This window comes from Solanum verrucosum, unplaced genomic scaffold, assembly GCF_900185275.1.
Source record: "Solanum verrucosum unplaced genomic scaffold, falcon-dt-bn FXZP01000199.1, whole genome shotgun sequence".
NCBI classification, from domain to species: domain Eukaryota; kingdom Viridiplantae; phylum Streptophyta; class Magnoliopsida; order Solanales; family Solanaceae; genus Solanum; species Solanum verrucosum.
Window position 1 is genome coordinate 340811 of NW_026020049.1, and position 23360 is coordinate 364170.

The 23360-nt window shown below is 36.0% G+C and overlaps 2 protein-coding genes across 2 annotated transcripts; both read left to right on the plus strand.

The window, feature by feature from the left end:
- Positions 1-1383, plus strand: LOC125823102 (uncharacterized). The gene has a single exon (XM_049502524.1). The coding sequence runs from the start codon at positions 1-3 to the stop codon at positions 1381-1383; it is 1383 nt and encodes a 460-aa protein (XP_049358481.1).
- Positions 1384-5441: 4058 nt separating this feature from the next.
- On the plus strand, positions 5442-6113 carry LOC125823053 (glycine-rich protein 5-like). Its single transcript, XM_049502464.1, has one exon. The coding sequence runs from the start codon at positions 5505-5507 to the stop codon at positions 6096-6098; it is 594 nt and encodes a 197-aa protein (XP_049358421.1). The 5' UTR covers positions 5442-5504; the 3' UTR covers positions 6099-6113.
- Positions 6114-23360: the final 17247 nt, after the last annotated feature.

The following is a 23360-nucleotide window of genomic DNA, read 5'->3' on the forward strand; positions in this document are numbered from 1 at the left end:
ATGTATCGTGATGGCAAGGGTCCAAATGATAAAGAGATTCAAACGATTATGTTTAATTCTTTTCGTTGTAGTCCAAGTTATTGGAAATGTTGGAAGGGAGGTATGGTTGCCAAGGAGATGGTCCAAGGGACAGCGGAGAACGGATATTCATGCTTATCGGCTTTTTCCTACATGTTCGAGACACTTAATGTTGGTTTTAGGTATTCTATCGTGGTAAACAAGGATAGTCATATGTTAATGTATTATTTCTTAGACTTTGATGCTTGCATTAAGGGATTTGCCCACATGAGAAAGGTAATTGTGGTTGATGGCACTCATTTACATGATAAATATGAGGGCGTGTTGTTGAGCGATGTTGCACAAGATACGGAGAATCATGTTTATCCAATTACTTTTTGTGTCGTGGACAAAGAGAATGATGTATCTTGGACATTCTTCTTTGAGAAATTGAAGGAGAATGTGGTCGATGAACCAGATTTGTGTTTTATCTCCGATAGACATAAGAGCATCGCCAACGGTATTATGAACGTTTACAATCATGCTCACCACGGATATTGTATGAGGCACCTCGGTGAAAATCCCCGCGTAAATCATCATTGTGGAGATTACCTTTATCTTTACTACAATGCGGCAAAGGCTTATTCTTCGAAAGAGTTTGACAATCATTTTGTCGAATTCAAGAACAAATGTCCCGCGACAGCCGTCATCCTTGAGTATGATATAGGTTTTGAGAAGTGGAGCAAGACACATTTTCCTGGCAATAGATATGATGTGATGAGCACAAATATCGACGAGTCACTCAATGCTATGTTGATAGACGAAAGAAAGTATCCCATGACATCAATATTTAATTCGATTGCTAAGAGGTTTGGAGAATTGTTCAGGGAGAGGCATGCATATATACTTAAATCAATGGGTAATCAAATGGTGCCTTCTGCCAAAAAAATTGCAAGAAAGAATATGATCGAGGGCGACTCCTTATCTATGGAGAACGTAACTGGGGACGACAATCAATTTACTGTGTTCGGTGGAGATGTTACTTCCTATGTAGACCTACTGGAAAAGTCATGTTCTTGTAGGGAATATGACTTGATCAAGATACCTTGTGCTCACGCGATGGACGTTTTGCGATCGAAACATGGCAACGAGTATGGTATGGACATTTATGAGTACTTTTCGCCTTTGTATAAAGTTGAATTGTACCTCCTTGCATACTTAGATTCTATTAATGTTGTTCCTTTCGGGTCGGAATGGTGTGTGCCAGAAGAATTGCATAATGTGAAGATTTTTCCACCTCTTGTCAATACCAAGCGTGGAAGAAAACGTGTCAAAGGTGTCGGTGAGAATTTCAAGAGCAAGAGAAGTGTAACATCTCGCAACTAGAAAGAACTAGAAGGAAGTTTAAAATCTGGAAATAGTTATTTTTTGGGAAGAATTTAAAAATCTAGAAATTTGGTAAAGGTGTTAAAGTGAGTTTTTGGTCAACTTTAAACGGCCATAATTCCTAGATCAGGATTAATTAGGTGTGATTCCAGAAATGGTTGGAAATCCCTTGGAATGATCTTTCCAACGCCGCCAAGTTTGAGTGATTTTGAGTTCGTATGAGCAAGTTATGCACTTCGGAAGTTGGGTTGTTCAAATAAGGAAATGTCCAATCCGGATTTAAAAGGGGCATTTTAGTCTTTTCCTTGACCTATTATTTTAATCCGTTTCTAGGAGATTAATTGGGGTAAAAGAAGATTGTTGTTAGTTTAGAAAAGTTAGAGTTCACGCTAGGGCTTGGAGAAAAGAGAAAAGAGGAGAAAAGAGAAGGAAGTTCAAGATTCGTCGAGATTAGCTTGTGGATTTCTTTGGGAGTGATCCCTACAAGGTATGTGAGATCACATAGTGTTGGGTTAGTTCACCCACGGGCCAATCATGATTCAATTTCAGTGAAGTTGTTAGATTTGAAAGTAAATCCTTGAGTTGTTGATGAAATTCATTTGAATTCTTGTGGGTTGTGTTGTTGGAGTTTTCTTGAGATTGATTCATGTTGTTAGTTGTTTTTTTCTGAGTAGAATTTGATGTATATTGAGGGTACAAATGATTCTAAGTGCTTAGGGAAAGGACCATTGAAGTTTAGAGGGTTTAGAGATGAAAAACGAGTAAGAAAAATTAGGAATTTTCTAGGCAAGGGCTTGGAGCGCCGCGCTTCCCATAGCGCCACAAAAGTTCCTCTGAACTTTGGGCTCTGGGGTGACGCGCCAGCCAGAGCACCACAACTTCAGCTTTGAAGTTTGTGCTCTGGCGCCCCGTGCCTTTCAGAGCGCCAAGGTCGCCAGTTCCTCCCATTTCTTCCCCAACCTTTCGTATTAGTTCCTTAGCAATGTACCTATATTTTCTAGTTGATTCCAACACTCTAAGGTACATCTAAACATCATGAAATCATCCATAAACATGAGATCATGAACCTTGAATCCATAATCTAATTCAAGGAAAGTTAAGAGTCAAGTCAAGAGAAGTTCTTAGAGTTTTCCAAAAGTCTTCTCTAAATGTTTTAACTTTGTTTTAAGACTTAATGTTCAAGTTGAGTAAAGATTAAAGAGTAAGTTTGAAGTTCATTTCTTCAAAATTATATGGGGACTATGTATTCCCAAAAAGGGTTTAAAATGTTTTCACATTTAAACAAGAAAGGAAACCTCGATTTCCAAAGAGCCTTCGGGCTAGTTTTCAGAAAAGAGTAACCGCTTTCTAAATGAAGAAAGAGGGGAAACTTTGATTTCCAAGATAGCCTTTGAGCTAAGTTTTTGAGCATTAATCTCAAATCACAAAAGAAGTATGTTTTTCTAAAAAAACATAAGAGCTAGTATATTTTGAGAGTAATATTGAGCATCGAATTGGGGGCGAGCATGAGTTCAGATAACTCACATCTCCATAAAATCATGTAGCCACTATGGGTAGAAAAGGGTCATACTTTTTAGATGAACCATTTTCACAATAGACTAGTGGATCCACTTAGTAGTTCAGTTCTTACACCTCTGGCAGGGTATAAGATGCGCTGGCAGCGTGATGTAGATCGTTGTATCATCCCTATAGCTCTTATGTGATGGTTGTCGATTAGAGAAACTCCCACAAAAGTTATTGAATTTTTATATACATCAGTTTATTGTATTTTTACATACATTTCAGAGTTATGTTGTATCCTTGTATATACACAGAGTTGACATCATGTTTTTAAACAACTTTTCTTTATATTGCACTTGTTTTAAACTGCTTTATATTGAAATGAGTTCAATTAAGTATTCATGAGTTGAGAAGTTAAGTGTTTCTTTTAGATTCCCTTTTATGCCTATGTTGTTTTAACATTCCAACTCGCATACTCGTACATTTAATGTACTAATGTCAGTTGGCCTGCATTATCTTATGATACAGATATAGGTAACTATGATCGGCATTCAGCGCATCGTTGATCCAGTGAACAGTTCAGAGTCTGTTGGTGAGCCTCTTTGCATTCCGGATTACTCATTTTCATTGTTTTCAGTTTAGTATTAATTCATTAGGATGTCGTGGGCCTGTCCCGACATCCGTCTCAGTTGTTTAGAGGCTTCATAGACGGACAGTCAGTTAGTTAATTCAGTTTTCTTTACTTTTCGTTTCACATGTTTAAAGACTTAAGTATGCCTAAATGGCCAGTTGAATGTTCCTTTATGATATTCTAGTTCTTCATAAATGTTTATGTGATGAGTTAAGTCTTCCGCTAAGTTAGTAAGCCAGGTCAAGGGTTCGCTTGAGGCCAGCATTGGTCTTCGAGTGCCAGTCCCGCCCAGGGTGTAGGCTTGGGCGTGACAAGAAGGAACAAATGTTCAATCTGTAAGAGAATCGGACACAAGAGAACAACATATGTGAACAACAACAAATCTTAAAGAAGCTTGATTGAATTTGTTTTTGTAATCAAGCTACTGTTATTTTTGCTGCCAGCATTTTGGTCAATTTAGTGTCATCTATTATCATAATTAGTCGTGATCTAATATAGATCAATCAAAAGATGACATACATTTTGTACGCTATCTATTAATGTTTATTATCGAGTTCACCCGTTCTCTATTAAACTGTGTATTATTAATATATGAAAATTCATGGTATTCATGATGCAATGATTTTAATACATGAATTAGAATGATTAAAGAAGGAAGTGTTGTAAAAAAAGTCATAATATGAAGTTGTGTATTTTAATGCATGTGTATTATTATTATTATCGTGCATATTATTTTTAATGCACCTAATCAAACTCTCCATAAGAAATAATCTAAGTATAACTAATCCAAAAATGACTAATACAAACATTATCTGAATATACACTCTACCAAACGCCCCTTAAAGAATTAATAAAAGATCATATGTTGCTGTTGAAATATGTATATGAAAATATGTACTGGTTGTCAAAATATATAGACCCCTTACACAATCGATTCATATTTATGTGTGTGGTGTGTGTATGATCGATGAGATTTACACTCTGACATTAGTAAGGTATATTCGGGTTTATGTCTATTTTAAAGCATTGTCGATACTTCACCTACTAGAATCGGACACTTATATATAGACCAAAATTAGTAGAATTTAGAAAATACAACAATTAATTAATAATAAATTATATTTTTAAAATTTATCCAATTAAATGAGTTTAAACAAGTCATATGATCATGTAAGAGTCCACATAAATTGGGTGTGGTGATTAGAGATGTATGAGGAAGAGGTGTGGTTATACAATCATCATCCTTAGAACAATGTTTGAGAAAACATAAGTATGTTGTAAGTATATCACTTGTTTAACGACACATTGTTGATTGCCACCCCTATTTATGTAGACTCATACATTATCACATGCTTATGTTCTAAAGATGTTCATTGTATAACCACACATAACAAGTTACATCCTTACATCATACTTATGCTTTCTCAAATATTGTTATAAGGATGTTGATTGTATAACCACAACTCTTCCTCATACATCTCTAATCACCACACCCAATTTATGTGGACTCTTACATGATCATATGACTTGTTTAAACTCATTTAATTGGATAAATTTCAAAAATATAATTTTTTATTAATTAATTGTTGTCTTTTCTAAATTCTACTAGTTTTGGTCTATATATAAGTGTCCGATTCTAGTAGGTGAAGTATCGACAATGCTTTAAAATAGACATAAATCCGAATAGACCTTACTAATGTAAGAGCTAATATTATATTTTTGGGAGTAGTATTGAGCTAATTTCATTCTAAAAAAATTGAAGATTTCATGAGCAAATTCTCAATCAAACTTAAACTATTTAACTTTCGAAAAATGAAAAAATTATAATTTAGGGAGTATTGTTTTTAGAACTGATTAAAAAAAGTGAATAGTGTAATTTAGGATAGAAAGAGTATTATATTCCTTGTAGCAGTATAAATACCCTGCATGCCATTACATTTGTTCATTCATCTTTGCAACGATTTGTGTGCTTTAGCTTCCTTACAATAACATGGCTTCTAAAACTAAAGCCTCATTGGTTACCCTTTTCCTCTCCTTCAATCTCCTCTTCTTCGCCATAGTCACTGCAACTAATACTGATTGTGCCTTCTGCCCTTATCATCCTCCTGGTAGCGGTGGCAGTGGAGGTGGAGGTTCGGGCAGTGGAGGTGGAGGTGGAAGTGGAGGTGGAGGTTCGGGCAGTGGAGGTGGAAGTGGAGGTGGTGGTTCAGGCAGTGGAGGTGGCGGTTCAGGCAGTGGAGGTGGAGGTGGAGGTGGAAGTGGGGGTGGAGGTGGAGGTGGAGGTGGAAGTGGAGGTGGAGGTGGAGGTGGAGGTGGAGGTGGAGGTGGACAAGTAAGGTGTCCAAGAGATGCTTTGAAACTTGGTGTGTGTGCTAATATACTTAATTTGGTGAATGTAGTAGTGGGGTCTCCACCAACTTTGCCATGCTGCAGTTTGATACAGGGACTGGTAAATCTAGAGGTGGCAGCTTGTTTGTGCACAGCCATAAGAGCAAACATACTGGGCATAAATCTGAATGTGCCACTCACTCTTAGCCTCATTCTCAACAACTGTGGAATGAATAATAGTGGCTTCACTTGCTAAGCATTCTGCTCTTTCTAATATGTCTCTTATCATTATCATGAATTTCCTTGTCTGTCCTTGTCTTATGATAGTTATATTGTTATAAATAAGCGAATTTGCAACATCAACTTATTAAGCAAGATTCGTGAACCAGTTGATCATTTTACATTTGTGGTTTAATACTATTATATATGGACTTTCTTTTCTATTTCATAATATATATAAGAATAAGAATATTTATATTTTGGGTTTCGTTTGACTACTCTTCTAGTTTTTCTTTTTTTGGTCAAAAGTAAAAATATGTGTGTCTTTAACTCTGTACATACCTTATGTAGTTTGAGCTTACTCAATCATTACAAAATGATTGTTTAGGATCTACAAACATTATTAGACCACAAAATTTACATTGAAGTGAGGTGAGTAAGTCACAACTACATGTTTTAGTGGCGACCTTGAAGTTGTTACAACTACTTTCGAAGCGGAATGTGGTTTGTGGCAATATATGAGATCGCTACAAAATAGATATTGTAGTGACTAAAGTAGCCACAAAAAGTATACCAATATGCCCAAATGAAGCTCAACAATATTCCTCTTTCGTCGCCACAAATGAAGTTCCACACGATGTAGCCACAAAATGGATAAATACGACAGAGGAACATTGGCTGGCGCCATGTACTAACGATATTTTCCCATGGACACCCTCCATGGGAAAATACAATAGCAACACTTTTATATTCTTGGGCCTAATTAATAAGTTTTTATTATTCACAAAGTTTTTCTTCTTTAACATTAATTTATTTCATTGAATCGTTCTCGGAGAAAAGCTAGCAACACTGGATTCAGTGATCATCTGCATTAAGCTTCGTATGACTCACTTTCTATTTGCTTTATTGATCACTTTTACATCGTTTTTTACTTATTAATACTGCAATAGTTAACTGCTAATAATAAAAATCTAATAAGTTAAGCTAAGATGCAGATTCTTGACCTCATACAAATTTGACTGTACTATTATTTCGATAAATAACTAGTGTAACTTGTTTTTCCTAATTTCATTAGAAAGTCGTTTTCCTCATTTTTATAAAATTTGTTTTATTTATATTTTCCAAAATATTTGACCTACTGAACATACAAAAGTTGTAAAACACTTTCTTATGCTTCGTGCTGTTGAAATAAAAACGTTTCTCACAGATGGAAATCATTTTTATTGTTTACTGCTCTAGTATTGCTAGCACAATATCAGATTAATTTTATACATGAATAATTTTTTTCTTATCTATTCAAACTTATATTAATTATATATATGAATAACTTTTTTCTTATCCACGTATCAAACGTCGTATTAATTATAGACATGAATAATTCTTATCCATATATCAAACACCGTTTAAGTTATATAGACTCTAATACATGAATAAGCTAAGACTTGTTTTATACCGCTACCAAACGACCCCAAGGGTGTAGATATCGTTTGTGTTGATATGACAACTAAACTAATATATATACTTCACATTAGGGGTGTACATGACCGGGTTGATTTGGATTTTTCAAATATCAAACCAAACCATTTGTGTAAAAATTTTAAATTTATAAACCAAACCAAACTAATAAAATTCGGATTTTTTTGGATTTTTCAAATACCAAACTAAACCATTGTGTTGAATTTTTAAATTTATAAATCAAACTAAACTAATAAACCTCGGATTTTTTTTCCAGATTTTTGGATTTTTTCGGTAAAGTTTGCATACAAACATATAATTAACTTGTGCTCCAAATATTTCTTTAGTCCAACCAAAATACAATTATCTAAGGTGTTTCTTAAGAAAATAACACAAAATATGAGATCAGTACTGATGACACTAAAATATTCAATAAAAAATAATAATAAAATCATCATATAAAATAAATATTGCAAAGTCATAATGAAAATGATCATAATTAAAAGTACTAAATCATGCTAAAATAAGTTTAATAAGTATTAGTTACATTACTAAATATTTAAGGAAAATTAAAATTAGATTATGTATTTTAATTGTCTAAACCAATGTAAAACTAAAGAACAAATATTCAATATTATTGTCATTCTTAGTGTTGAATTAATTTTCTTTTTGCATTAGTATTAATTTGATTTTGATTTAAGTTTTATTATAATTATCAACATCTATGAACTATAATCTTTACTATAATCTTTATTGGACCATTCCGAATTCTAAGTTTTAAACTTGAAATAATATATTAAAAGATAAAAACTATGAAATAGTATAAGAAATATTTTAAAATTATATCAAAGTAAATATTTTTATGTATAAAATAAAATTTTAAAATTACATATGTAATGTCGGGTAGGTTTGATCTCGGGTTGTTTTTTTTACTTAAAACCAAACCAACCCAAATATAGTCAGGTTTTTTTTTTCAATACCAAACCAAGTCAAACCAAATACTAGTCGGATTTTTTTCCGATTTGACTCGATTTGCGATTTGATTCGATTTTCGGTTCAATTTTGTACACCCCAATTTCACATCATGACTAATTAACGTAATTAGGTTATATAATGCAACAACCATATCCCGTGATTCTAAGGCTCCTACTTATATTTCAAAGCTATGATCATTTATAAAAATGATATTCCATGTTAAAAGAAGAAGAAAAAAACAGTAGAGACCACAATTCGATCGAACATATAATATTGTTTTTTTCTTTTTTCATACTCAACTATAGAATAGAACCGCCGCGAAAGCAAGTAATGACAATGGGGTGAGAGTTTATATTAAGGTCTCAAGTAATTAATATTCTCTTTGTCTCAATTTATGGGATACAACTAAAATTTTGAGAGTCAAATTTTTGAACTTTGACAGTAAATTCAAAAATAAAAACTTAAAATATTTTTGAAACAATTTTTTTATATTTGAAAACTACATAAGTTCTTTTTTAGTTGTCATAATTTTCTTTTTGAGAGTCAAACAATATGAATTTTGACTAACATTTTAAGATGTATATTTTCATCATATTTATATGAAAAAAGTTGTAATTTATAGTACTTTCCGTGTTATTATAACCTAATTTAACTTTGAAAACTAGTCAAATTAACTCTCAAAGTGCGCAACATAACAACTAAAAAGAATCAGAGGGAGTAATAACTTAAAATATTTAAAAGACATAAATAAATTCCGGTAAAAAAAAAAAAAAAACTTAGTTGATTTGTCGTATCCATTTAATAATTTTGAGAAAAAAGATTAGCTTGTTTTGTTCCAATTTACATGTTTTTCCATTTGATAATAAATTAAGATGAAGTAATTTATAATTGGAGTACAGTATCTACATGAAGTTTGTCTTGACATACAGTTATTATGTTCATACAGTTCAAAATTTGAGTTCTCAGATAAACGCATAGGGGATATATTTTTAGGTGAAAGTCTGGGTTGATGGCATTAAATTTGAAAAACAAAATGTAAGTACATTCTGTAGAGATGACTTTGATCACTGGAATTTCTAATTAAATACTAGTGGAGACTAAAAAGTAATTTAATATTTAGCAACAGCCATGGAGCTAGCATATATGCAGGCTGTAATCAGCTAATTAAGTCACAAGTCTTGAATAATTTGTGGTATATCCAATATTAATGACATCATCCACATGCCCTAATTGGAACATACAAAAGACCCCACTAAGTTTTCATATCCCTACTTTGGTTCCCCCCTTCTTTTCCAACTAATTTGGAATAATATATTTATTTGCAATTGTTAAAATTTATATTAGAAAAAAGAAAAAAGTCTCCAAACGGAAACAAGAGCAGCTCGTTTTTGCTGATGTTGATTTGTCGATTTTGGTGAGTTTTTCGGCCGTAATATCCATTTCCAAGGTAAAATCATCATCATCTTGTACTCCATATTCATGTTTACTCCATTTTTTTTCAAAATTAGTTTCCCGCCAATTTAGAAATTTGAGAAATCGTCCATAATAATCACTTGATAACTCTCTATAGATACATTTTAGTAGTTTAAAAGCATTAAAAATCTGTTTCGCCATTGCAAGAGCTGAATTGTGAACCCGATCTCATCCAGTCGCGTTTTTGTATGGATTCCGTACCTCATAGACTGATATTGTAATATATTATCGATATTTGTAGTCTATAATGGCAGTAGCTGAATTTGTTGTTGCTGGTGGAGATTATATGGGAGTATGGGAGGTGACTCCCAAAAGCTGGAATTGGAAATCTTTTAGTAAGACGATAGTGCCCATTGCGTTGCGTCGCAATGGTTCATATGACGATATGATTGCAAGCGTAATTGAGGCCGGTAAGTTAACTTGCGAACCAAATGACTTGGTGATTAGCTATCAAATGAATGGGAGGGGAAAAATACATCTCACATTCATAAAAACTGATCGGCACGTTAGCTTGTACATGTTAGATATTGGTATTGATGACTCTAGGCCTACATTGAGGATACACGTCAATGCGATGCCTCCAATTGAACCAACAAATTCATTTGACGACGACAATGATTCTATTGGAAATGAAATATTGGGTGATCATGCAACGGAGACCTTGGGTGATCATTCAAATGAAAGTTTGGGTGATCATTCAATGAATATACATGATGATCCAATTAATATGGAAAATCAGTCAGTAGATGCGGAAGATCCCGAACGCGAATGTTGTAAAGAAATGCAAGGTGAAGAGGAATTGAGATCACAATCCAACCATTCATTCTTCGATGGAACTAATTTATGCATAAATCGAACTTTCAGTAACAAGAATGAATTGCAATTATTATTAGCCGAAGCGGCGGCAAAGAAGTCTTTTGATTTTGCTACTTTGAGGAGTTGTACTAAATATTTAAAGGTAAAATATGTATCTCAGAATTGTTCATGGATGTTGCGGGCGAGGAAATATGAGTGTTCAGATAGCTATCATATCTACAAGTACATTGGCGAGCATAGTTGTGGCGTTGAACATGCCAATAGTAGCCATAGAAAAATCTCAATCAAAGTCATTGCTTCACTTTGTGTAAATATGTATCGTTATGGCAAGGGTCCAAATGTTAAAGAGATTCAAAGGGCTATGTTTAATTCTTTTTGTTGTAGTCCAAGTTATCGGAAATGTTGGAAGGGAGGTGTCGTTGCCAATGAGATGGTCTAAGGGACAACGAATAACGGATATTCATGCTTACCGGCTTTTTCCTGCATGTTCGAGACACTTAATGTTGGTTCTAGCTATTCTATCATGGTAAACAAGGATAGTCATAGGTTTATGTATTATTTCTTGGCCTTCGGTGCTTGCATTAAGGGATTTTCCCACATGAGAAAGGTAATTGCGGTTGATGGTACTCATTATAAGGTAAATACGAGGGTGTGTTGTTTAGCGTTGTTGCACAAAATACGGAGAATCATGTTTATCCAATTGTTTTTTGTGTCGTGGACAAAGAGAGTGATGCATCTTGGACATTATTCTTTGAGAAATTGAAGGGCATTGTGGTCGATGAACCAGATTTGTTATTGAATGATAATTCAACGATTGTGCTTTGTGATAGTAAATATCTCATGATGTTTAGGAGTGTTTGTAGATAGCTAAACATGAGAAAAAATCAATAAATCACCGTCTTGGAACAAGTCCGCGATGCAGAGTTTCATTTAAATATTTGATCGTGAAATTTAATTTTTAGACAGAGGAGTCCGCGTCCCAACCACGACGCAGAGCTGGTTTTTGTTCACTGGGGGAGCAAGTCCGCGACGCGGACTTGCATGCCAAAACCCGCTCGACTTTTCCCTTCTTCGTTTTCAAATCCCAATTCGCCTAAACTCGACTCTTTTTCTCAAATTATTTTTAGATTCCGATACCCAACATATGTACCCAAGAACCTAATTCAAAGCAACTCTAAAACTCGACGTAAAGATCTCAGAAACATCTCAATTCAGCCCAATTCAAGAACGATATCAAATTCAAGAATATAAATCAAGAACATCAACTTTCAAACTCTTTTAGGATGAATTCACGCTGAATTAAACATGTTTGGCACGTGGGTGAACAAACCCAACGTTATGAAAGCCTCACATACCTTGTAGGATCAAATCCTTGAAGAACCCCGAAATCAACTCCTTACGAAGCGAAGAATCTTGCTCTTCGTCTTCTCCTTTCTCTTCTTTTCTCTTATCTCACAGCCCTAGTGTATTTCTTAAGTGTGTAAACTAACCTAACTCAGTCTAGACCCCAAATATTTTACTAAAAATGGATTTAATTAATTGGGTAAGGAAAAGACTAAACTACCCTTTCAAAATCCAATTTAGACTTTCCTTAATTACACAGCCCAACTTCAAATAAGCGTATCTCACTCATACAAACTCGAAATCGCACAAAATTGGCGACGTTGGAAAGATTATTCCAAGATATTTCCTATGATATCTGGAAACATGCCTAACTCATTATGAGCTAGGAGTTATGGTCATTTGAAGTTGCCCAAAATTCATCCTTAACTTAAACAAATTTCCACATTTCCATCATTTCCTAAAATCACTATTTCCAATTCTTGACTTCTTCCTAGTTATTTCAATTTGCGAGATGTTACAATAACTGACCCTTGGAAAATTCGTCCTCGAATGAGATTACTTTTACTAGGTTAAGGGTGTAACATCTAACATTCAGCTCAAACACCTAACAAGCAATGCAATTACCACATGCAATCTCAAAAATTAAAGAGTACTAAGAAGAGAATTAGTACATTGATATGGAATTTCTCCGATTTCAAAGAGATGTGGATATCTCTTCTTCAGCTTCCCAAGTAGCTTCCTTAACAAACTGGTTCCTCCAAAGAACTTTGATTGATGCTACCTCTTTTGTTCTCAGTTTGCGAACTTGGCGATCTAAAATTTGAACAGGAATCTCCTCATAGGATAGACTATCATTGATCCCAATTTTTTTAGTTGGTATGATAAGTGCAGGATCTCCCATACACTTCTTCACCATGGAAACATGAAATACCGGATGAACCGCTGCTAACTCTTGTGGTAGCTCTAACTCATAAGCTACTTTGCCAATCCTTTTGGATATTCTGTAAGGGCCAATATACCGGGGACTAAGCTTCCCCTTCTTACCAAATCTCATAACACCCTTCATGGGTGAAACTTTCAAGTATACCCAATTATCTACTTCAGACTCTAACTCCCTTCTCCTAACATCAGTGTAGGTTTTATGACGACTCTGCACCGTCTTCAACCTCTCTTGAATCACTTTCACCTTCGTCATAGCTTGATGAACTAAATGTGGTCCTATCAACCCAGCTTCACCAACTTCAAACCATCCAATAGGAGATCTGCATCTTCTTCCATAAAGAACCTCATAAGGAACCATCTGGATGCTGGAGTGGTAACTATTGTTGTAAGCAAACTCAATAAGTGGTAGGTGATCATCCCAATTACCTTTAAAATCAATCACACAAGCCCTCAACATATCCTCTAAGGTCTGAATAGTGCGCTCTGCTTGACCATCTGTCTGAGGATGAAAAGCAGTACTCAAGTTCACCTTTGAACCCAAGCCTTTCTGGAATGACTTCCAAAACTGTGCAATAAATTGTGCACCCTATCTGATATAATCGAAACAGGGACTCCATGAAGTCTTACCACTTCCTGAATATATAACATGGCATAATCTTCTGTTGTATGGGTAGTCTTTACCGGCAAAAAGTGGGATGATTTGGTCATTCGATCCACAATCACCCATATAGAATCATGTTGCATGCGAGACCTTGGCAAACCTATGATGAAGTCCATATTAATCATCTCCCACTTCCATTTCGGAAGTTCTATATTCTGAGCCAAACCACCGGGCCTTTGGTGCTCTACTTTAACTTGTTGGCAATTCGGACACTTAGCAACAAATTCTGCAATGCCTCTGTTCATGCTGCTCCACCAATAGACTTCTCTCAAATCGCGATGCATCTTTGTGAAACCCGGATGAATGGAATATCTGGAGCTATGATATTCTTCCATGATCCTCTCTTGGAGTCCATCCACCATTGGTACACACAATTTACCTTGATATCTCAATACTCCATCTCTCACTTGTTCAAAAGCTAATACTTGTTGCTTATGAACATTTTCCTTCAATTCAAGCAAAATAGGATCTTGGTCTTGCTTTACTTTCACTTCTCAATCTAATAAAGATTCACCCCTATTCATCACCACTACTCCTCCTTCTGTGGAATCCATCAGTCGGACTCCTAAGCGTGCAAGTCTATGCACATCTTTCGCTAACTCTCTCTTTTCTTCCTCAACATGGGTAGTACTACCCATAGACAACCTGCTTAAAGCATCAACAACAACATTAGCCTTACTTGGGTGGTAAAGAATACTCATGTCATAATCCTTGAGTAATTCTAACCACCTCATTTGTTTGAGATGAAGCTCTTTCTGAGTGAACACATACTGAAGACTCTTGTGATTAGTGAATACATCAACATGAACACCATACAAATAACGACGCCATATCTTCAAAGCAAATACTACAGCAGCCAACTCTAAGTCATGGGTTGGGTAATTCTTCTCAGGAACTTTCAACTGTCTGGAGGCATAAGCTATAACTTTGTCATTCTGCATTAACACGCAATTCAAACCAACACTAGATGCATCACAGTACACCACAAAACCTTAAGTACCCTCTGGTAAAGTTAACATTGGGCAGTAGTCAACCTCTTTTTTAATTCCTAAAAGCTTTTCTCACAAGCTTCAGACTATTGAAACTTCACTATTTTCTGAGTCAACTTGGTTAAAGGAGACGAAATAAATGAGAACCCCTCTACGAACCTTCTATAATATCCAGCCAAACCCAAGAAACTCCTAATATCATTTGGAGATGTGGGTCTAGGACAATTTTGCACTACCTCTATCTTTTGGGTATCAACTCTAATTCCATCACCGGAAACTATGTGGCCCAAGAACGCCACAGACTCAAGCCAAAACTCACATTTAGAGAACTTAGCATATAACTCCTTATCTTTCAAAGTCTGAAGAACTATTATGAGATAGCTAGCATGATCTTCTTTATTTCTTGAATAGATTAGTATGTCATCAATGAAGACGATAGCAAACATATCTAAATAAGGTTTAAAAACTCTATTCACAAGGTCCATGAATGTTGCAGGTGCATTAGTTAAACCGAACGACATTACCAAAAACTCATAAAGACCATAACGGGTCCTGAATGCTGTCTTGGGAATATCACATTCCCTTACTTACAACTGATGGTAGCCAGATTTGAGGTATATTTTTAAGAAACAAGAAGCACCCTGAAGCTGATTGAAAAGATCATCAATTATCGGAAGAGGATACTTATTCTTGATGGTAACCTTGTTCAATTGGCGGCAATCTATACACATCCTAAGGGAACCATCTTTCTTTCTCACAAATAAGACCGGAGCGCTCCAAGGTGAGACACTTTGGTCGAATGAAACCCTTATCTAGCAGATCTTCCAACTGTTCTTTAAGTTCTTTCAACTCTGCAGGTGCCATCCTATATGGCGGAATAGAGATAAAAAGAGTATCTAGAAGAACATCTATACCGAAGTCTATCTCTCTCTCAAGAGGGACTCTGGGTAGATCATCTGGAAAGACTTCTGGAAACTCTTTATGTCACGACCCGAGTCTACACCCTGGACGTTGCTGGCATTCAAGAACCATTGTTGGTCCCCAAGCAAACCCTCATCTTAACTGACTACAAGCGGAAGACTAACTTAAGCATACGAAAACTTAAAACTGAATAAAATTCAATAAACTCAACTTTTCAAAACTTTAACTCAAATGAACAACTTAAAATAAAATAATATATTCAACTCGCCATGAAATAGGCAACTAAGTCTTTAAAACATTTAATAAAATAAATGAATAATACAGACTTCTCAACTATACTGACTATCTACGAAGCCTCTAAATGATAAAGATGGAAGTCGGGACAAGACCCACGACATCCTGACTAAACTGAAAGGTAAATGAAATCCTCCGGAACCAAGGAGGCTCACCATAGCTAACTCGAACTCCATGTGGTATCAACGAAGCTCCTGTTGGTGATCCTGAATACATGTGTCTGCATCATTGAAAGATGCAGGCCAAATAGCTCAGTACGTGGAATGTACGAGCATGTAAGGGGAATTCTAAAACACAACATAGGCTTGAAAAGACTCTGAAAGAAATTGAAGAACTTACCTGGTTCAATTCAACTCAAGATAACTGAACTCGTTTCAATATAAAGCAATTTAAAACATGTGCAATACAACAAAAAGTTGTTTAAAAACATGATGCCAACTCTGTGTGTATGTAAAGATACATATAACTTTGAGATGTATGTAAAAAAACAAATAAACTAATGTTTATAAAAATACAAAGTACTGTTGTGGGAGTTTCTCTAACCGACAACCATCACATAAGAGCTATTGTGATGATACATCGATCTTCCTCACGATGCCAACACTTTTTATACCTTGCCACATGTATAGGACCTAAACTACTAAGTGGATCCACTAGTCTATGCGAAAATGATTCATCTAAAAAGTATGACCCTTTTCTACCCATGATGGCTACATGGTTTATAGAGACGTGAGCTATCTGAACTCAAGCTCATCCCCATATCGGTGCTCAATACTACTCCCAAAGTGTACTAGCTCTTTATGTTTTAAAAGCATACTTCTTTCTGTGATTTGAGATTAGTGCTCAAAAACTTAGTTCAATGGCTATTTTGGAAATCAAGGTTTCCTCTCTTGCTGTATTGTGAAAGCATTTACTCTTTAACTGAAAACTAGCCCAAAGGCTCTTTACTAAAAAGCTAGCTCAAAGGCTCTTTACTGAAACACTAGCTTAAAGGCTCTTTAGAAAATCTCAGTTTTCCGTTCTTATTTAAATGTGAAAACATTTTAAACTCTTTTAGGAATACATAGTCCTCATATACTTTTGATGAAATGAACTTCAACTTTACTTTTTACTGAACTCAAAACTTAAGTCTTAAAACAAAGTTAAAGCATGTGTAAAAGACTTTTTAAAGTATGGTTCATGCCGAATTATGGACATTGCTGGCATTCAAGAACCATTGTTGGTTCCCAAGCAAACCCTCATCTTAGCTGACTACAAGCGGAAGACTAACTTAAGCATGCGAAAGCTTAAAACTAAATAAAATTCAATACACTCAACTTTTCAAAACTTTAACTCAAATGAACAACTTAGAATAAAATAATATATTTAACTCGCCATGAAATAGGCAACTTAAGTCTTTAAAACATTTAATAAAATAAATGAATAATACAGATTTCTCAACTATACTGACTATCTATGAAACCTCTAAGTGATAAAGATGGAAGTTGGGACAAGACCCACGACATCCTGACTAAACTGAAAGGTAAATGAAATCCTCCGGAACCAAGGAGGCTCACCATAGCTAACTCAAACTCTATGTGGTATCGACGAAACTCCTTTTGATGATCATGAATACATGTGTCTGCATCATGAAAAGATCAGGCCAAATGACTCACTACGTGGAATGTACGAGCATCTAAGGGGAATTCTAAAACACAGCATAGGCTTGAAAAGAATCTGAAAGAAACTGAAGAACTTACCTAGCTCAACTCAACTCAAGATAATTGAACTCATTTCAATATAAAGCAATTTAAAACATGTGCAATATAAAGAAAAGTTGTTTAAAAACATGATGCCAACTCTGTGTGTATGCAAAGATACATATAACTCTGAGATGTATGTAAAAATACAAATAAACTGATGTTTATAAAAATACAAATAAACTTATGTTTATAAAAATACAAAGTACTGTTGTGGGAGTTTCTCTAACCGACAACCATCACATAAGAGCTATTGTGATGATACAATGATCTTCCTCACGCTGCCAGCACATCTTACACCTTGCCACAGGTATAGGACCTGAACTACTAAGTGGATCCACTAGTCTATGCGAAAATGATTCATCTAAAAAGTATGACCCTTTTCTACCCATGATGGCTACATGGTTTATAGAAACATGAGTTATCTAAACTCAAGCTCGTCCCCATATCGGTGCTCAATACTACTCCCAAAATATACTAGCTCTTTATGTTTTAAAAACATACTTCTTTCTGTGATTTGAGATTAGTGCTCAAAAACTTAGGTCAAATCTTGGAAATCAAGGTTTCCTCTCTTGCTTTATTGTGAAAGCATTTACTCTTTAACTGAAAACTAGCCCAAAGGCTCTTTACTGAAAAACTAGCTCAAAAGCTCTTTACTGAAACACTAGCTCATAGGCTCTTTTGAAAATCTCAGTTTTCCGTTCTTATTTAAATGTGAAAACATTTTAAACTCTTTTGGAAATACATAGTCCTCATATACTTTTGATAAAATGAACTTCAACTTTACTCTTTACTAAACTCAAAACTTAAGTCTTAAAACAAAGTTAAAACATTGGTAAAATACTTCTTAAAGTATGGTTCATGCCGAATTATAGACGTGAACGACTTTATGCAAGGTTTTCAATAACCATAGATAGATCTTAAACTCAAGAACTTCACTAATACTACTCATTTCAAGAATGCTCAACTCAGAGGGTTCATGCGGAATTATGAGCATGAACTACTCAACTCAAGGACTCAAATATACTTCTCATCTCAAGATTGTTCTACTTATAGGGTTCATGCGGAATTATGGGCATGAACAATTCAACTCAAGGACTTCATGGGTAATATGCAATAGTGTCATGATTATAAATATAATCTCATAGGGGATTAGGAACTCAATACTTAGAACTTGAAGATACTACTCCTCTCAAAGGTACTCAACTGATGAAGTTCATGCTGAAGTTATGGGCATGAACGACTCGACTCAAGGGTCAAAATATCAATAAGGAACTCAATACTTAACTCAAATCGATGATGGATCTCAAAGGATTCACAATTGAACTGAATGGCTTCCTTAAACTCTACTCTTAATTAACTCTCTCTTGAATGTGAATTATGAATTCAAGAGTTATGGTTCATGATATGAAGGATCTTGTAATGATAAAGTAGACTCATGAATACCTACCTTTTCCTCACACATACTCACTTGCTCGAGTCTTGAATCAAGTTATTAGAATTTGTAGAAGACTCATCAAAAAGACTAAAAGGCACTTTCTCAAAATGTTCGAAAGAACTCTCAAGACTTAACTTTTAACTCTACCTTGAATTTGAATTATGGATTCAAGGGTTATGCTTCGGAATGTAGGACCTTTCAATGATATAGGAGGGTTAAGATAGTTGATCACAAGAACGAGCGAAGACCCAAATTAAAGAACACTGGTGCAACGCGGAGATGGAATTAAATTACTGTCGCTAAAATAAATTTTGGGACAGTGGACTCCGTATCCTCTCCGCGACACGCGGAGGGGGTACTTTTTGGGGGACTGAATGTTTAAAACACCTCTGCGACGCGGAGCTGGGCACATATTTTTGCCCGATCTTTTCTTCCTCTCTCAAACTCGAATCAACTCATACTTACTGCAATTCTAAGGTCAAAATTCACGAATTCTTTTAACCCAACAATATCAGCGAAACCCACACAAGGAATTATCAATTAACTCATATTATTCGCAAACCCTCGCCTCTAGTACTCAATGAGAACTTCATTATCAAAGAACGAAGCACAAACCTCAAGAACTCAATAAGATTATCAATATTGGCAAAAACTCAAGAACTTAATAATTCAATCTCAAAAATGAATTCAAGGATAGAATTAAACATAATTGGCGTGAGGGCGAACAAACCCAACACTATGAAAGCTTACATACCTGAAAGAATCATCTTCTTGAAGAGCTTGAAGGAAAATCTGGGAAGATGAACTTAGCCTTAGCGTTCTTGATTTTCTTGAGCGTAGAATCTTTTGAGTGAATGAGAGGGTTTGATTTAAGAAAACTGATTTTCTACTCGTTTAGGACAATTTAGATGACCTCCTGAGGGTTTTTAGGACTAAAATACCCTTAGATAAATAATTAAAATGGGTTGGGAGTTGGAATGATTTTTCACCAGGCAGTGAGGTCCGTATTGGCTCTGCATCGCGTAGCTGCTGCCAGGTTTGTGCGTCGTTAGTAAATCAGTCATAAATTTTTAGTTGGAGCTCAAAATTTATCAAACTCGGTGGCGTTGGAAAGAGGACTCGAAGGGCTTTAAATTTTATATCTTGACCTAACTCTAACTATACTAGGAGTTATGGTCGTTTGAAGTTGGCCCAAAACTTAAGAAAAACTTAGGAATGACTTGAATGAACTCTTTTTAGTTCTCTTGGAACTTAAGGTGCTACATATAGTGACCTTAACACTCAAGAAATTTTAAATTCCTTGAAAAAAATCTCACTCACTACAAAAAATGGTTCGAGTCTTAGCTCAAAAAAATTCTGGGTTGTTACACTTGAACTATAGGAACTGACTGAATGAAAGGTATCTCAACACTAGAGTCATTAACTTAGACCAAGTGATAGACACAACCCTTAGAAACTAACTTTCTTACCTTAAGGTACGAAATGAAACGACCCTTAGGCACTGCTGAACTACTTTTCCACTCTAAGACTGGCTCATTAGGAATTTGGAACTTGACAACTCGAGTTCTACAATCAATGGAGGCATAACAGGCATGAAGCCAGTCCATACCTAGAATGACATCAAAGTCTACCATGTCTAACTCAATTAAATTAGTCATGGTGTCTTTGTGATTGATGAAAATGACACAATCACGATAAACTCGCTCAGCTAGAATAGACTCTGCAACATGTGTAGAAACACAACAGGGTTCACAGAGTTTCTCAGGAAGGACATCAAACTTATTTGCAACATAAGGGGTTACAAAAGATAAACTTGCTCCTAGGTCTAGCAAAGCATAAACATCAAAAGTAAAGATTTTGATCATACCAGTGACAACATCTGGAGAGTTCTCTTGCTCATGACGACTAGTGATTGCATAGAGGCGGTTTGCTCTTCTGCCTATACCAGATGTAGCTCCGCTAGGTGCAGCCATGGCTGGTGGTGCAACTGATGAAGATTGGGCTCTATTGCCCTTATTTCCACTACTTTGCCTATTCTTAGGGCACTCTTTCATGAAGTGACCCTCTTATCCATATTTAAAAAAACCTGACTGGCCGTCACAACACTTATCTGGGTGGGTTCTACCACACCTAGCACATGCAGGAGCCCAGTTACCTCTTTGTGCCACACTACCCTGAGACTATGCAGGTTTAGCTCTAAAGTTCTACGAGTTCTGACCATTATACTCACCTTTGTTTCTGCGTGCAAGTGCACTAGCAGATGATGGAGCAGGTCTCTTTTGCTTCTGCTGAAAAGACTAACGGCCCAGACTCATTCCTTAGCTTAGCTTTCTTATTTTTGAATTCCTCCCTATCCCTCAGCTTCTCTTCCTCAACATGCTACACATAGATCATCAACCTTGATATGTCATGTCCCCAATTAACATAGCTGCCCTACCCTCTTTGCTTGATAGACGGGACAACCTAGCAACAAACAAACTCATTCTACTCCTCATATCTGCCACCATCTCCGAAGCATAACGGGATAGTTGGGTGAACTTCAACCCATACTCATGAACACTCAAAGAATCCTGCTTAAGTGTGAGAAATTCTCATACCTTACCCTCTTTCAATTCTCGGGGAATGAAACACCTCAAAAAGGCCTCATCAAAACATGCCCAACTCCCAAGTGGTGCACCCTCAGCTATACCCTCTTTCCACTGGTCAAACCAAGTCCTAGCAACATTCTTCAGTAGATATGCATCTAGTTCAACTCTCTCAGTATCGGCAACATGCATAACCTCGAATACCTTTTTCAGTTCCTCAACAAAACTCTCTAGATCCTCAGTGCTGCTTGAACCCGTGAAACTTGGAGGATTCATCCTCAAGAACTCTTGAATCCTCGAAGTATCAGTCACTTCCTGTCTAGCTCCTCTTTGTTGCCCAGCTTGGTTGGTCACAACTTGGCTCAACATCCGGATAGCCCACGGAACTCAACATTGGTAACTTCCCCTTGAGGTTGCACTTCAGGTGCATTTGGTAACTCTTGTTCCTCAATATTACACCTAGCAGGACGACCTCTGACAGCTCTTCGTGGAAGCATGATTATCTGAAAACACACGCAAGCACGAATTAGAAAGAAACTTTTTTAGAGGTCAAACTGTAACGCCCGAAATGAGTGTGAAAGAAGTGAGAATTTTTCCTAAGTGTTGCAACCACCTAATTATAGATATGGCGCGCTCCACACCGATAATCAGGACTTTATAGACACGGCTTCATAGACTCTCTAGGACTCTTGAACTCTGTGCTCTACTACCAAGTTCGTCACGCCCCGAGCCTACACCCTGGACGTGGCTGGCACTCGAGAACCATTGTTGGCCCCAAGCGAACCCTTGGCCTAGCTTACTTACTCAGCGGAAGACTCTATGCATATTTATAATGATCAATAGCACTATGCTCACTTGAATAATAAAATACTGAGAATGCTTAAAAGTCAAACATTCAACTTGGCCAAAATGGCAACTCAAGTCTTAACATATGAAATGATAATGTAAAGACAACTGAAATACTAATTGTCTGACTGTCTCTGAAGCCTCTAAAATAAAGAGGGATGTCGGGACAAGACCCCCAATCATCATAAAAATGAAATAATAAAAGCAAATGATAAAAAGAGTCCTCTGAAATGCAAAGAGGCTCACCAACTGACTTTGAGTGCTCAACTGGATCAACGAGGAACTGGATGCTGATCTTGGTTACCTGAGTCTGCATCATAAGACGATGCAGGCCAACTGGCATCTATACATTGAATGTACGAGTATGCGAGTTGGAATGCAACTTAAGCTTGAAAAGGATCTGAAAGGAACACTTACCTTGGCTTTACTCAACTTCTGAATAACCTAACTCAATATAAAACAATAAACATATGCAATATATAGAAAGCTTGTAAAACAGTGGAAAACATCTTAGTTCGTTAAAGAAAATGCAATAACAAACTTAACTTTACTCATATAATAAAGTAATCTAGTTTCTGTGGGAGTTTCTCTAACCAATAACCACCACTATGAGCCTAAGTGGTGATAAAACATCTTGCCCATGCTGCCAGAACTGTCCTATACTTTGTCGTCATATAGAACGCTTAACTAAATGGATCCACTAGTCTATGCTAAAAGCATCTTAAGGAGTCATCTAAAAAGTATGATCATTTACTGCCCATGATGGCTACATGGTTTATGGAGACTTGAGTTACTATGAACTCGCATCCCCATATCGGTGC

Excerpts from the sequence above, each read along its gene's own strand:
- LOC125823102 (XM_049502524.1), top strand. The coding sequence starts at position 1 with ATGTATCGTGATGGCAAGGGTCCAAATGATAAAGAGATTCAAACGATT.
- LOC125823053 (XM_049502464.1), top strand. The coding sequence starts at position 5,505 with ATGGCTTCTAAAACTAAAGCCTCATTGGTTACCCTTTTCCTCTCCTTC.